The sequence below is a fragment of the Taurulus bubalis genome (assembly GCF_910589615.1).
Source record: "Taurulus bubalis genome assembly, chromosome: 14".
Lineage (NCBI taxonomy): Eukaryota > Metazoa > Chordata > Actinopteri > Perciformes > Cottidae > Taurulus > Taurulus bubalis.
Genome location: NC_136602.1, coordinates 24,824,732 through 24,841,293, shown reverse-complemented (window position 1 = coordinate 24,841,293; position 16,562 = coordinate 24,824,732). Strand labels below are relative to the sequence as shown.

General features: G+C 42.2%; 1 protein-coding gene across 1 annotated transcript in view; it reads right to left on the bottom strand.

The window, feature by feature from the left end:
- Positions 1-16,562, bottom strand: part of ltbp1 (latent transforming growth factor beta binding protein 1) — a gene marked incomplete at its 5' end in the record, with an annotated part of 104,751 nt that overhangs the window by 63,892 nt on the left and 24,297 nt on the right. Inside the window, 2 exons of the mRNA XM_079229823.1 lie at positions 6,305-6,472; positions 13,088-13,233. Coding sequence (XP_079085949.1) covers positions 6,305-6,472; positions 13,088-13,233 — 314 coding nt within the window. The remainder of the gene's footprint in view (positions 1-6,304; positions 6,473-13,087; positions 13,234-16,562) is intronic.

The window sequence follows — 16,562 nt, the reverse complement described above, 5'->3', positions numbered from 1 at the left end:
GTGAAAACAACTTTCAATGTAGCATCCTGCTGAATAGCTATCTGGATAATATTGTTGATATAAAATCTAAATAAATAAATGTCTCCTTTTGAGTTCCTGATCTTTTCTTAGAGAACACGTGATGAATGGAGCCTACATGTATGTTCTAGCAGAACAAAAACGAAAAATCATATTTATTTTCTAAATTCTATTAGAAAAGGAAACTTATTTCCACTCACTTATATTTTACATTAATAATCAAAATTTGCAACTAACTAGTAACTAATGTTGCCAAATAAAAGTAGTGATGATAAAAGTACAATATTTCCCTCTGAGATGTAGTGGACAAGAAGTATAAAGTTACATGAAATGGAGTAAAGTGCAGTGATTGAGTGTCTTAAATATTCTTCATTACATTCCACAGTGCTGGAGCACAACAATGTTTACAAGAGTCCAAACACCTCGAGGGTGACGAGCTCCACCGCCACAGTCTCACAAAATACTTTGGGGAACATTTGGGGATTTTAGTTTAGCATTATATAACGAGAAGCAGAAGAAGACACACGGCCAGCCGGGCTTAGAGACAATCAGACAGATGAAACCCGGGCCGCCGTCCCAGGGAGCATTCTTCTGCTGATTAGCTGGTGAAAAGCCCCGGGGCAGCTATCGGACGTAGAACTAGACTTCACTCGGTTGAAAAAAGGCTTTTTTCATTGTGATATGATCCTTCTTTAGTAAGTGACACAAACTCCACAATATTAGGCAATCTAAAATGACAAAACATGTAAATACTTATACGGCTTTGAGATTTATATTTCTCCTTGTCTTCTGGACTCTGTTAATTGGCCAACAAGTCATCATGGGTTTGAAAAGACCCTCCCCTTCCTTCCATTGTATCTTGAATCAACACCCCTCTGTAACCGCTTCTCTCATCGGGTAAGCATGATAAACAAGACAAGTGCGATTCATTCTGTCTCGGCCCTTTGAGCTCGGTCTGGACTCTAATAGACCTTCAGCTGGTCCGGGTCCCGGCTCTGCTCTCTATCACACAGGCGAGAAGGAGGGAGGGAGGAAGGAAGGGAAGAGGAGAGGCAGGACATGCACAGCAGACTAAAGCTCCATCTCTCCACTTCAGTCACATCCATGTGCAATGTGAATCTGCAACAGTCGGTTGGAAAAGTCATCAATAAAACAAATATCCGGTTGTGTCTTTGGAACGGATGTAACTTATAGATGAGTCTGGGTTGCTGGTGGAAGGAAGCAAGCCACCATTACATGTGAACATGCATATTGCACTATAGTGTATGTTAAAAAAATTACTTTATAAGAAATATTTTTCCCAAAATGATAATCTAAACAACTTGAACTGTACAGTAATTTCTCTTCGGTTCTGGGCTTTATCGACTGCTCCCACGATACACTTCAACTTTGGCAAAAAAACAAACAAGTAAAAGCAAAAAGAAGCATCTCCTCCATTCATCATTATTTTTCTTTTATGAAATTTAAACCCCAGGGGCCGTTAAAGACAGAGTCTACCTACATGGGCCAATGGTGAGTCTAGCTGTGTAGACTCAAGCGTTTACTTGCCAACCGTCAACTTTTAATTTTTAATTTATTCAGCCTATAGTCAGTTCATGATAGCTTTTTACATTTGTACTTTTTGTTTGGTTTTCTTTGAAGGTATCTATAAAAGGCAATACAGGTACAGTATTGTGCTGACTGTGGTAAACAAATTACATTTTATATGAAGAATAATGAAGAATTTTTAATAAACGCTTTTGGGAAAAGAAATACTTTGACTGCCTCAGAGCCTGCTCTGTGATTGGCAATGCAATAATTGTTTGGAAAAAATGTAGCTCCCCAACATAATGTTCATCAACATAATGCTCCCCAACATAATGTTCATCAACATAATGCTCCCCAACATAATGTTCCCCAACATAATGCTCATCAACATAATGCTCCCCAACATAATGTTCCCCAACATAATGCTCATCAACATAATGCTCATCAACATAATGCTCCCCAACATAATGTTCCCCAACATAATGCTCCCCAACATAATGTTCCCCAACATAATGTTCCCCAACATAATGCTCCCCAACATAATGTTCATCAACATAATGCTCATCAACATAATGCTCATCAACATAATGCTCCCCAACATAATGTTCATCAACATAATGTTCCCCAACATAATGCTCATCAACATAATGCTCATCAACATAATGTTCCCCAACATAATGCTCCCCAACATAATGCTCATCAACATAATGTTCCCCAACATAATGCTCATCAACATAATGCTCCCCAACATAATGCTCCCCAACATAATGCTCATCAACATAATGTTCCCCAACATAATGCTCACCAACATAATGCTCATCAACATAATGTTCCCCAACATAATGCTCATCAACATAATGCTCCCCAACATAATGCTCCCCAACATAATGCTCCCCAACATAATGCTCCCCAACATAATGCTCATCAACATAATGTTCATCAACATAATGTTCATCAACATAATGTTCCCCAACATAATGCTCATCAACATAATGTTCATCAACATAATGTTCCCCAACATAATGCTCCCCAACATAATGCTCATCAACATAATGTTCCCCAACATAATGTTCATCAACATAATGCTCCCCAACATAATGTTCCCCAACATAATGTTCATCAACATAATGTTCATCAACATAATGTTCCCCAACATAATGCTCATCAACATAATGTTCCCCAACATAATGCTCATCAACATAATGCTCCCCAACATAATGCTCATCAACATAATGCTCATCAACATAATGTTCCCCAACATAATGCTCATCAACATAATGCTCATCAACATAATGTTCCCCAACATAATGCTCACCAACATAATGCTCATCAACATAATGCTCCCCAACATAATGCTCATCAACATAATGCTCCCCAACATAATGCTCATCAACATAATACTCCCCAACATAATGCTCATCAACATAATGTTCCCCAACATAATGCTCATCAACATAATGCTCCCCAACATAATGTTCCCCAACATAATGTTCATCAACATAATGTTCATCAACATAATGTTCCCCAACATAATGCTCATCAACATAATGTTCCCCAACATAATGCTCATCAACATAATGCTCCCCAACATAATGCTCATCAACATAATGCTCCCCAACATAATGCTCATCAACATAATGCTCCTCAACATAATGCTCCTCAACATAATGCTCCTCAACATAATGCTCATCAACATAATGCTCCCCAACATAATGCTCATCAACATAATGCTCCCCAACATAATGCTCATCAACATAATGCTCCCCAACATAATGCTCATCAACATAATGCTCCCCAACATAATGCTCATCAACATAATGCTCCCCAACATAATGCTCATCAACATAATGCTCCCCAACATAATGCTCCCCAACATAATGCTCATCAACATAATGTTCCCCAACATAATGCTCATCAACATAATGCTCCCCAACATAATGCTCATCAACATATTGTTCCCCAACATAATGTTCCCCAACATAATGCTCATCAACATAATGCTCCCCAACATAATGCTCATCAACATATTGTTCCCCAACATAATGTTCCCCAACATAATACTCCCCAACATAATGCTCATCAACATAATGCTCCCCAACATAATGCTCATCAACATATTGTTCCCCAACATAATGTTCCCCAACATAATGCTCCTCAACATAATGCTCATCAACATAATGCTCATCAACATATTGTTCCCCAACATAATGTTCCCCAACATAATGCTCCCCAACATAATGCTCATCAACATAATGTTCCCCAACATAATGTTCATCAACATAATGTTCATCAACATAATGTTCCCCAACATAATGCTCCCCAACATAATGCTCATCAACATAATGCTCCCCAACATAATGCTCATCAACATATTGTTCCCCAACATAATGCTCATCAACATAATGTTCCCCAACATAATGTTCATCAACATAATGTTCATCAACATAATGTTCCCCAACATAATACTCCCCAACATAATGCTCATCAACATAATGCTCCCCAACATAATGCTCATCAACATATTGTTCCCCAACATAATGTTCCCCAACATAATGCTCCCCAACATAATGCTCATCAACATATTGTTCCCCAACATAATGTTCCCCAACATAATGCTCCCCAACATAATGCTCCCCAACATAATGCCACCTCCTCAGAGGTCATCACAGGACAGATATTTGGTAATTGGTTCGTGGCTCAAATGATGATCTTGAAGTAAAATGTATTAAACTGCTCCGAGTGAACTCATCACAAGACAAAACTATAAAATCCATTCCAGTAAACTAAATAAAAGCCATCCCTCCCGGCCACAGTTAAAAGTCTGGTGTTTTTTAATGTTTGGTGCAGTTTGACTAATTTGTTGAGCTAAGCCAGACAGGAATTCATCTTGTTCCGCTCTTCCCATGTTCCTGCATGTGTCAGAGCTGGAGATCTGCTCCTTGTAAGGACCGAGGCAGGTTCAGACACAGCTTGAAGGTCTGTGCAATACATAAAGAACACCCACATCACATGCTCCATTGTACTGGTTTCATGGTCCCCTGAGGCTGCAAGGTTCTTGTATACACTCAGTTAACGTCTGTTAAACTCCAATAGCGCTCAGGATGAGGGTTACTCTGAAATCAAAGAGTCTGTCAGCCAAGAAAAGTTTCCCTTGACTAAGTGCAACACGTCTATGAGTTTGTCTCACTTTATATTTAACACTTTTGGAAGTATATATCTCTAAAACAATGCTTGGAAATGGCGGTGTTCGGCCAGTCTTACCCAAAGTCAGATAAGAATATCAATATCAGTTTAAAGCAATGTTCAAATGTAAGTGAGGCTAGAACGGGGACCTCCTATTTTAAAACAAAAAGTTAAAGCAGGGAGAAACATCTGGCTAAATAGAATTAAATGTGAAGAATATACCCTTTACCAACTCCACAGCTCTCATTTATAATGTCCATCTTATTTATTTTATTTTATTCATGTATCCTGATTATTTGATGTATACCGTAAAAGTCGGGTTACAAGCCGCTTCTACCTCCGGTGGGTGTCCCCGCTGTAGCAAGCTAGCAGCAGCGCAAGCTAGCGCTACTGCTAGCTCCCCGCTGCTGCTGCTACTGCCCCTCTGTCCTAGTCCGGTGTCGAGCCAGGGCTGGTCCCGCTACCTTCGGTGGTTGTCAGGGAACTAGCGGGGAACTAGCGGAGAGCTAGCAGGAGCGCTAGCAGGAGCGCTAGCTGGCTACAGCGGGAGCTAACGGGGACACCGACCGAAGGTAGTAGCGGCTTGTAACCCGACTTTTACGGTAGCCTTTTTTTAAAATTACATTTTAATGACTTGGCACAGTGACTATATTCACTATATTTTAGATAAGCCTCTTAAATGAACTGAATCAGTGAATCAGTTCCACTAAATTCATGAACTAAATTTAAGCTTCTCACATCACATGCAATTGGTGAATATGTATTTTAACCACTTCTTGACACAACATTGACATTGTATCACCGTATGAAGCTGAAATAGGGGATGTTGTACTACACAGTGGCTCATCTACACTTCCAGCAGACACGGAGCAACATTAGCCTTCATTAGGATTCTGGCCATCTGATCAATGTAAGTCCAATATTCACCCTCTGTTTTCCTGTTTAGCTGCTAAATGCTCCACTGTGTCCACCTGGTAGTCAGTGCTTTGTGTGTTTGTGTGTGTGTGTGCTGCTTGGTGAAGGGCGATCAACATCAGGAATGACAGCAGAGTTTGTGAGCGGCAAACCAAAACAAGAAGCTAAAAGAAGCTAGGACAGCAGAATATAAATCTGTGGATCTGTCAAGTGACTCCTTTCCTTTCTCCCATGGTCATGGTCAGATCCATTATTGATATCAATATATTTGAGTTTGTGTAAGTTTATAGTCATATACATTTCATGTGATAACCATAATAGCAGTACTTTGGTTATTGGACTTTGAATGAAGTTTGACAATCAAAGTGTCAGCTGCCTGGTGTTCACAGATGACAGTAGATAAAGAAACACATGCAGCGTGGAAACTACCGCAAAGTCTTCTGAATGCTGTCTGTCAGCTAGATGATCTGCTCGGGTTAAGTAAAAGTTTTGGATGTCAACAGACATGCGGTATAATAGCACAGCTGACTGGGAGTACCACCCATAGAGAGCAGTGTGTGTGTGTGTGTGTGTGTGTGTGTGTGTGTGTGTGTGTGTGTGTGTGTGTGTGTGTTGGTGAATATACAAGGTCTCAAAAGCAACACACAAGTGGATGACTCACCTACTCTGAAGTTGGGTGCTGTCAGGGTGTCGGTGGCGTGGCCGTTCTCACTGATGATGGTGGTGGTGTTTCCCAGCTCGCAGTTGTTGTGACATCTGCCCCCGACGCAGGTTAATTTGCAGATGGTGGGTGTGAAGACCACCTTGATCCTTCCTGTATGGTTGCCCACTGCCACAGAGAGCATGGCAGTCAGCAAGAGGAGGGGGAGGGAGCGCACGGCCATGTCGGTTATTCTTTCATCCATTGGAAAACGTGAAATCACTTTCAAGTTGGAGCTCGTCGAAATCAACTAGTGAGGCTCCAGTCAAAACATCAACACAAAATGTACTGTATAATTTAAAATGTAGAGGCACGTGTGATGTGTCTCCTCCCTGCTCCCCCTCTCTAGCTGTTTCTCCTCCTCTTCCACTGCTCCTAAATCCAGTGGCGCCTCTGAAACGGGAGCAGGAATCAAGAAAAAAGAATCTGGGACAGAGAGTCAGCAAACAAAACTCTGGGATGTCTTCCAGTTCTTCATTATAAGGCTCTGAGAGGTGGATATTGGCGTATGAGCACACCGAGCTTTATTCCAAAACAGACAAACAGCAGGCATGCCACCTTCCGCCTCTGCGCCTGCTTTCCTTGCTCTCTGGGTTTCTTCTCATTCTATCATCCTACTTGGTTTTTACTGTTGAGGTTCAGCAAACCATTGCCAAATAAAGAGAAAAGCTCCAAAGATCCTTTGCTATGAGTTCTCACTGAGATCAGGAAGAAGCACTGGAGACAGCGTCTCCCTGTCCCTCTCCACCTTTGTGAACGCAGCCCTCAGTACAGACTGACAGGAGAAAGAGATGAGTGAAGAGCTATGATCCCATTTCAAAGCATCTGACTCATTGAGTCTTCCTCCCTAATGTACACCAATGTCTACACACGTCTCTTAAGGTGCATTGATATTTTTTCCACCAATTATTTCAACTTGATTCATTTTTAATATCTCGGTGCGGCTGTTCTTGGCTTCCCTGCGTCAGCTCCAAACCCGCCTCCAGTGCTCAGTGCTTTGTTGTGGCTGTCAGCTGTTCACACCAGTTTAGACGCACCGTACCACCAAGCAGCCGGAGGAATGTTTTCTAAACCTGAGAGGCAGGAAAACCCGCTGGATAAGACACCCCAGGCTACCTAAACATGCACTAATAGGTGCAAAAAGTGACTATTAAGGAGGGATCCTAATACGATGTCGTGGTTACAACCAAATGCCAACGGAGAGGTGGTTTCAGATAAGCCTCCAGGACCATATATGGATGTCCAAGATCTGAAGTCTAAACATGGTTTGCACAATTATATTTAATGGGAATGTTATCCCCAAAAATAAATCAGAAGGAAAAGGCGCCGTAAGGTAACTCTGGATGGGCAAAGTGAGGCTCCGCTTCCTTAAAGGAGCAGTACGTCAGCCAAATGTACACTAAAGGTTCCAAATCGCAGAACTGGAACCTCACACTTTGATTGTTTTGAAGGCCCACATTTAACAACAACTAAATTGAAGTAATCCGTGTTACTGATGCTGTTATTTGATCTGAACATTGTGTTAATGCTAAATGGACTACACTTTGATCTTTTCTAGTTTTGACCACTCAAAGCACTTTAACAGCACACGTCGTCATTCACCCGTTCATACACTGATGGGAGGAGCCACCATGAAGGCACCACCTGTCCATCAGGACTAACTAACATTCATACAATATTCATACTCTGCAGGAACAGCCTGCCGGAACAATTTAGCCAATTTGCTCAAGGGCACATCAACATGGACGAGTGGAGCCCGAGATCAAACCGCCGATCCTCTGATTGAAGGACGACTCTGCTCTACCACTGATCCACATTCAAAAGAGACTTATATTTTCCATCATACGTAACTGAAAGACACAGATTGCATATTTTTAAACTCTTCAGTTATGTCTGATTCTATAGTTGTTTTCAGCATTGAAAACCCTACAGCCTTCAACAGCCTCCACTTTCAAGGTTTAATCAGGTTATCCCTGATCCCGACCTTGACCCCGACCCTGACCCTGACCCCGACAGTGACCCAATACTAAACCTTGACTGACAGTTTCAATCAGGTTGGAACATTTGGAAACTACGCTTGACACACCAAACTGACGTCAAAGGATAAGGACTGGTGGAGGCCCTTCCCAATGTCGTTTGTTAAAGATGGCTTTCACACACCGCTAAGACTACAGCCAATGGCTAGCTGACCACTGACATGCACCTTCTGTTCCTTCTGTGCCCTTTAGAGCAAATCACTAGCAGGTTTAGGACTTTAGGATGAAGAACATCAACAAAATCGTCTTAAACTAAAACTTCTTCATAACAGCCAGTCAGCTATATCACACACTGCGAAACCTACAGGAAACACACAGCGACTCCTGAAGCCCGCTCTGTGTGTCAGAGTCCTTTGGCGTAACACTGTGACATCCCCACAGAATCCAATCACTTTAATGTGATAGCGTTTTCATGGCTGTTTACGCCCGTCAGTTTCAATGTGACAGGTGGTATAGATATCTGCTTCAGGGGAGGAATGTGCCTTGAAAATCACCTAAAATTCTCTTTCCAAGGAAAAGGACAAGATGTGTTGTTTTCTAACAGCTTTTCAAGCATCTCTGTATTTTACGCCATCATAACAATCACACCCGGCTGAGTGTCTGAACCTCCCTCCTCCTCACATCTCTGACTCTGAGACTATGCACACGCTGCTGGCAGGTTTCTTGGTTGTGTCGAGCATATGGAAAGGGGATCAGGAGAGCATCTCAGACACAACACAGACATCAATCAAACTTGAAGGACACAAATGTAAAGGGTGAGATTCGTCCAGGCTGCAGGAAGACTGGAGGCTGGAGAGGGAGCGGGGAGGGATGATAGTGTTAAAACTGGGGTCCTTTCTACTCTTTCTTTGTGAGGTTTTCTATTGGACCGCAGGAGGTTTATGGGATCCATGTCAGGGAATGAAAATGCACACACCTCAGAGATAAAGCGTATGGAGTACATATTCATCTGTACATTACAGTACTGCTTCTTGCAATTCTGCTTCAGAAGCTTTGGGCCCAAGGCTACATTAGCTGCTACTAGCATAACACACCCGAACCTCCGATTGAACTGCCACCGGTCTGTTGCATTGTGGGTTATGTTGGCACCAGTTTTTGAAAAGTAAGAGGCACAGCTGCATCGATTTAGATTGTTTTTTTATAGATATAGATATTTTTGATTGACCATTGTGAGGCCAACAATGCTATAGGAGTGCAATGCTAAATAAGTGGAGCGCTCTATCAACACATGGGAGGTCAATGCTCCAGCAACAACTATATTTAGAGAGCAGTTTCAGCTTCAGGGCGACATCAAGGCTAGTGGCATAGAAGGGATTAAGCCCAGGCAAAGAGGCTTTATCTGAACAAAAGAAAAAAGCCTTTAAAGCCACTTTTTACTCAAAGGTTTATTTCCACGGAGCATGAATAAACACGTGTGTTTCATACTACGGTTGGAGTTTTAGAACTCAGAACTAGTCGGTAGGTGAATAGTTGTACCATTCCATTCCCTGATTGCACACCATCACGGCACTCTTACTCGAACATTGCGGTGATGGCAAGGTGATCCTCTCTGCCCAAACCTTCAGTAAGGGCCAAGACTAATACCGTTTGTCTGAGGGTGTGTTGGCGGTGTGGGAGAGCTGAGGAATAGTTGAGGGGAGACAGGGAATAACTTTCCCAGATGTGGCACCAAAGCCCGTTGCTGACAGGCTGTCTGTCGCGTGAGACAGGGCTGAAAGAAAGGCTTCCTGCTTTAGAAGAGCAAACACGTCTGCTGCTTTCACAAAGTGTAGCGCTGACTGCACGCTGGGCAGAAAACAGCCGTGGTATTCCCATTAACTCGGGCTCAGAGGCCTTAAGTGCTATTTGAAGATATACAAATTCTCTGTCAGTGGGGAGGCCCGAATTGACAGTTGCTGTGATATACTGGACAGGGGTTCCAGTGCAAATGTTTAGTTGGGCCCCAACCTCCTCATATACAGACACACACACACACACACTCCTCCGTTACACAACGTTATGGATGGCCGTCATGAGTCACGACAGTCCCATAAACCCGGGTCTCTTGACTCTCGTAGTGAGAGTTGCATCTGCAGGAGGGACAGACTGATGAATGACTCGGCACACTGGTCTGCACTCTCAGTTTATGTTTGCTGACTTGATATTATCTGGAGAGGTGAAGCCACAGGAGTGGACTGAACATTGTGTAAACTTGACTTCGCTCAGGCGGTTCCTCTAGCTAACGGTAACTTTAGCCTCCCAGCTGTCTGCAGATACCAGGCCGCCGTCCTTCCTGTGAAGCATACGCATTATGTGTGGGATAACTATATTTTATGAATATGTATGTATGACACAGTCTTGCAGGTGGTGCGATTACTTAAATTCTACAAATATGATGAGTAAGTCATGTTGCTGCATTTTGGAGGGCGAGAAAACGAATGAAATCATGAATCCTCCCTTTCCAGAAACCCCAAATTAAAAAGTGTCTACAAATGTTGTGAGCCACTTGTGTCTGTATGAGACGCTTGGTGGGATAGAGAGCCACTCTGGGATGTCACGTCTTTTGAAATCATCTTTTGATCGCGTCGAATCAATTTCAGCAGCTCTCTCAGTTCAACATTCATTACGTATCAGTGATTGGTGCAGCTTAGTGACTTACTTACTTAGTTGATGAATTCCATCAGGGATTCAAAAGGTTTTGGATTTGGTGAGCAGATGTAACTAGATGTGTGGGTCCAGATATGTCCAGTATTTTACTTTGCTAATTGTCAACTTCACAAGGCAACTAGTTCTTTGTAGTCCTGCTTGGTATATATGTGATACTTTGGAGACAACCAATGCATGCCTGGAGTGTAATTTATCTTTGGTCTCTCAGTTTGAGAGGAGCACTGGTTCAACATATGAACCCTCTCAGGCCAGAATCAAGGCCACTTCAAATAAAGCAAGACTTGAAATGAGGCACGGCTTGCTAATTTTCTAAAAGCCATATGAAAAACTGTTATTTCGCCCAAGTTTCCCAACAGATGTCATGAATATGAATGATTCGGAAATGTTGGTGGCAGTCTTCTTCGCTCTCTATATGTGTTTGTGCCCCATTTCTCTGGCATTTTCAAACTGCTAGCTGACGGTAAACCGAGCTCGGGATCTTATTTTGAACCCGGGTCTGGGTCACTGTGGCCATGTCTGGGTCTGCTGGAGTCTTCAAGCATCCACACTGTTCTGCCTGCTGACCTCCCCTTTAATATCCCCAAGTCGTTCCTCCTGGCTGTGGCCAGAGGCACAACCACTCAAACTGGAGTCTACAGATTCTTTGAAAAATATTGACTTATTCATAGATGCATACTGGCCGGTCTGACGTTGGCCTTGAATTTATGACAAACCACAATAACCAGCCACGAGCTGTTGAATTATAGCCGTTCTTGATCTGTCAGATATATAAGAGTTTGACCGCCAGCCAAAGTTGGTCCCGAAAACTTTTTCTCGAAATGATTTGGGCAGCTCAGAAATAAATGTGTCTCGTAAAAATGTGACCGCCACGAGCCAATGACATCCATCAAAGGAACCGTAGCCTTACATAGCTATAGCTATAGCATAGCGGTGCATTAGCTGTTTGTCCATAAATACATTATGCACGGGGAGGTAACACGATGTCGTCGATTCATGCCTTTGAGTGTCAGCAGCCGTTCAGCACTGGCTTCCACTTGAAACTGTAAAGATAAAGTACTTCAGTGGGGAGGCTGTTGAGACTTCAATGGGGTAGATAACAGGTATCCAGGCTCTCGGCCGCCCTCCCCATTCATATCTATCCAGGCCCTTGTTGTTTCAGTAAATTGAGGGGTTCTCCCCCAGATGACAAAGTTATTTTATTCCATCCCTCCTATAACTCTGAAATTGCCCTCACAAAATGAGACTAATAACTCATTTTTGACAGCCCCAAGCAGCAGGCAATGCTTAAGTCTTTATGCCATTACCGCCGGAGCTGCAATTTGAACAAATCCTGTTACTGCCCAATTGCAAGCTCCATATTCTCTCCACAGCCTCACAGTAGTGGAGCAGATGTGTTGTGTGTGCATATATGTGTGGCATGTGTATATGTATATGAATTAAGGTTGAAGGTTTTCCCGTGGTTTTCTTAGGATTACTTCCCAGGAATGTATCACATCTTCTCTGGGATTCACAGGATTTCTTGCCATAAACTAACTTGAAAACAGAATAACAAATAGTTTAATTTACATCCATATTTTCTACTGTTTTTCTTTCATGCTTGTTTATTTTGTGGTAATAATCAAGTATAGTAACAACCCCTCCCAGAAACCCAATGGTAACCATACAGAATCATGTGTTCATAGACTACTCCGTGGAGTTATCAATGACTATTTTGGGAGAGTATAAAATGTCCTTTTTGGCTCACAGGCCCAGCCGGCTAATAGATAACAAAATGTATAGACCCCAGATTGTTTACCAGCCAAAAATAATGAATAACCTTTTGTTGGACAAATATGACGGCCAACCAGCAGCTTTCTCCACCTAGTGGAGGACATTTGTTTGTGCCACTCATTCAACGGGTCGTATGATATCATACAGAAACCCTGACCCTGGACCTCAGAAAGGATCAGGCCTCTGAAGGTTGATTTTCACACCACAGTGACCACATCCTTTTTTTAGGAACATGATTAGCATACAGTGTTCAGATGAAAGTAAAAGGTGATCTGTAGGTGGACTTACTCACCATGGATGGGGTTGTGTCCCACGGTCAGGGGGATGGGCCTCTCGGGTTGGGATTGGACATGTGACTGTGTGTGTGTGGTGTGTGTGTGGTAGTATTTGGGCTTTAGAACATACTGCTGGCTCTGGCCTGGGTGCATGGGCCGGATCCTGGAGGGAAAGAAGACATGATAAGCAGTCAAATAGAATATCTTTAAAAAAAAAATCAATCACTCCTGTTTTACAGAGCCTTGAACAATGATCCATGAAGTATCTATGCATCATTTTATGGCTAAGTTGACCAAAGAGGGCGATCTCCCAAAACTTGATGTATTTATTACACTAAGTGTTTTTCCTGTGACAGCGGCTTGTAACCAGCTGCTGTCACAGCAGTCACTGTGTTGCAACCAGAAGGTCTTGAACGCTCCATCCCATAGAGAGCAGTGCAGCAGCATCTTTCATCATTATGGATTCACTCTTTGGAGTATGTGATCGTTTGCAAGTGCCGGTCCGGTAATGCTTGAATGAGAGTTTTCATAAAAGACTTTGTTCTTCCAGATCAGCGGAATCAACGTCCACCTCCTTTTACCGCCCTTCTTATCAGCCTCTACCAGTGTTATTGGGCTTTAGACCTTCCCACACAGACATTTCACAAAATATGTCCTCTGAGTGCAGCGCAAAATAAGTACTGAGTTGACATTCATCAACTCGCCAGTACTGACAGATACAATATTGTTCAACATCTTTAAACATGCTGAAGTCTTTAATGCAGCGGTCTGAGCTACTTACGTGTCAGGGTTAGAACTTTAGTCATGGTATTAGAAAAATTACACCGCCGAACTGCATGCTGGGTACAGCTCGCACTTTCTGTGCGAGCTGTACCCAGCATGCAGTTCGGTGGAGTAATTTTTTTTAAACCATGACTAAAGTTCTAACCCTGACACGTAAGTAGCTCAGACCGCTGCACCCTCAGCTGTGAGCTGTGAGCGACAACAGTTACGGCTATGCACCACCGGTATGACGGTATATGAAAAATTCATACTGTATGGAAATCTGAACCCGGTATACCGCACAGCCCTACTCTGTATCTAACACTGTGATTCGGACACACAGCTTTTCACTAAAAGTCCAAACGTTATTTCTAGTCATGCTAGCAACATGACGGTGGATGGTAATATCTGACAACAACTAGAGGAGGAACTTCAATGTGTTTCAGACACGGTGCTCAGAGAATGAATCCATCTGGCTGTTTCTCTTGTAACACCATGAGGTTGGCGTTTGAGTTTTTGAGTGAAATACCTCGACACCACTTGGATGGCTTGCCATGGAATTTGGCAAAGACATCCATGTTCCCATCAGGATGAACTGTAATAACGTTGGTGATCCTCTGACTTTTCATCTGGCACCATCATCAGGGCCCTGTTTCTCGTACCTGGCTTACTGAGTTAGCGGCTAATTGTCAGGATAAGATGACGTAGGTCAGGCTTTCTCGGTTTCTCGAAGCAAGCTTAGATAAATCACCATAGCAACACATCCAAAAATTTAAACCTGCTCCCGGGCAGGCTTACTAAAATTCACTGGATAAGCTGGACACTCCCACGGACAAAAAAGGCAGCTCCCTTCCTCATTGATGAAGGAGCGATATTAGTTATATTAGTTTTATAGGGAGAGAGTTATTTCAGATCGCCAGGATCCATCCTTTACATCATCATGACTTCCTGTACGCGGCGATATAGATTCTGCAGGCAAGAAATAATTTATTTAGAGAGCTTCTCGAGCCGCGGACATTGATCACCACAGGCGCAGCTGATCGCCGTCTCAGACACAGACTGTCAGCCGCTGCATGCCGCTGTTCTTAAGTTTATTTAGCTCTTAAGAAACTTATGGATGTGTTGAAAGCACTCATAATTATATGACAGTGTTATTAGTACACCATACATATCATTATTGTAGAACATGATTAAGGTGATCGTGATGAGAATACAGAGAATCACACACAATTTATTTTTACTGCTTCAATTGATTGAATTTCTGATTATGAATAATACATACATACTGATCCGCCCATACACATATTCAAACTCATATACACATATATAGTACATGATTCATACGTGCATAGAGTACATATATCCTCATAAGTATATATTTATTCGTAAATATAATCTGATTGATTTGGGTGATGAAACACTTCAAATTAGCCGATACATTTTCTCAACACTGACGCATTTAACTTGTCTGATATATTTGCGACGCTTATGTCTCTCAGCCGGGGCGCTGTTAAGATGTGTTCACGGCAACAATGTTGCAAAAACGTTGGAATATTCGCAGCGCGTTTGCTGTGAATGATTACGGTATTGACTTCCTCATATGCCTTCATGATCATCTCCTGCTTCTCAGTAGAGAAATAAAAAGAGGTTCCTCTGAGTTTATTGTCCATTGTACTGTTAGAACATCGTGGTGTCAGTGCTCCATTATTATCCTTCTGAAGAGGAGCGGGCGCATTTATCCAGATGACTGACGTCTGGCTAGAATTAACGAGACGTTTCAGTGCGGATCAGCCGTGAAGAAACCCAGAGAGCCTGATGTCAATCATCTTGCTAATTTAAGCTGGAGATTAGGACATTTGCTTGACTTTGTTTAGCCAGGTACGAGAAACAGGGCCCAGGTCAACATTTGAATAGCTTAGAACCAATTACCAGACAACACACATTCACACTTGGGCTGGGCAATAATTAATTTTAATAATTTATAATTTTTCAATGGAATCATATTTTTATGTAATCATAGCTTGAATATCCAAGAGACTGCAGTCACTCTTCTTCATGAGTAGAAGGAAACTAAAAAACCTTTTTTAGAAATATAGTCTGACTGATGCTCTGTTGTGAAATTATTGTTTTTATTGTTATTGTGACCAAGATATGTACTGAGAGGAACATTTAACAGTCTTATTAAAATAATTATATTGCTCTAACAGTTCCTAAACTACCTCAAAATATATATTATATCTAGTACATAAGTACACTATGAATGCTTTCAGGCTGTCAAATTGGACAACAATTGGTCCAGACTAAACCTGCTCTCATGGTGTGTAATGGTATGATGCAGGAAAGTAGCTCCAGACATTTGGAGCTACTTCCTCAGGTCCAACACCTAAAGGAGAAGATGTAGAAACTAACAGTCCAAAAGGACTGTAGAGTAAACATATTGCCAGATGGGACTGTTGTGTATTATTTCCGTGTGCGTAGCAAGAAGAGTAAGTCTATTTGAGCCCACAGACTCTGGCATTGGCTTGTGGTAAAAATAAAAGTAAGCTTGAATATATGTACATGTGTGCTCATCTGTGTTTGGTCAGCTGTTAGTGATGCAACCACGAGGCATCCGCTACATCCTCTAATGATGAAAGTAATGGTGTGAATGCCTGCGGTCTGCTTGGAGATGTACTGTGTTTACTTCCATTACCTTTTCAATTAGGTGAATACAGTTAGCCCTGTTTACTC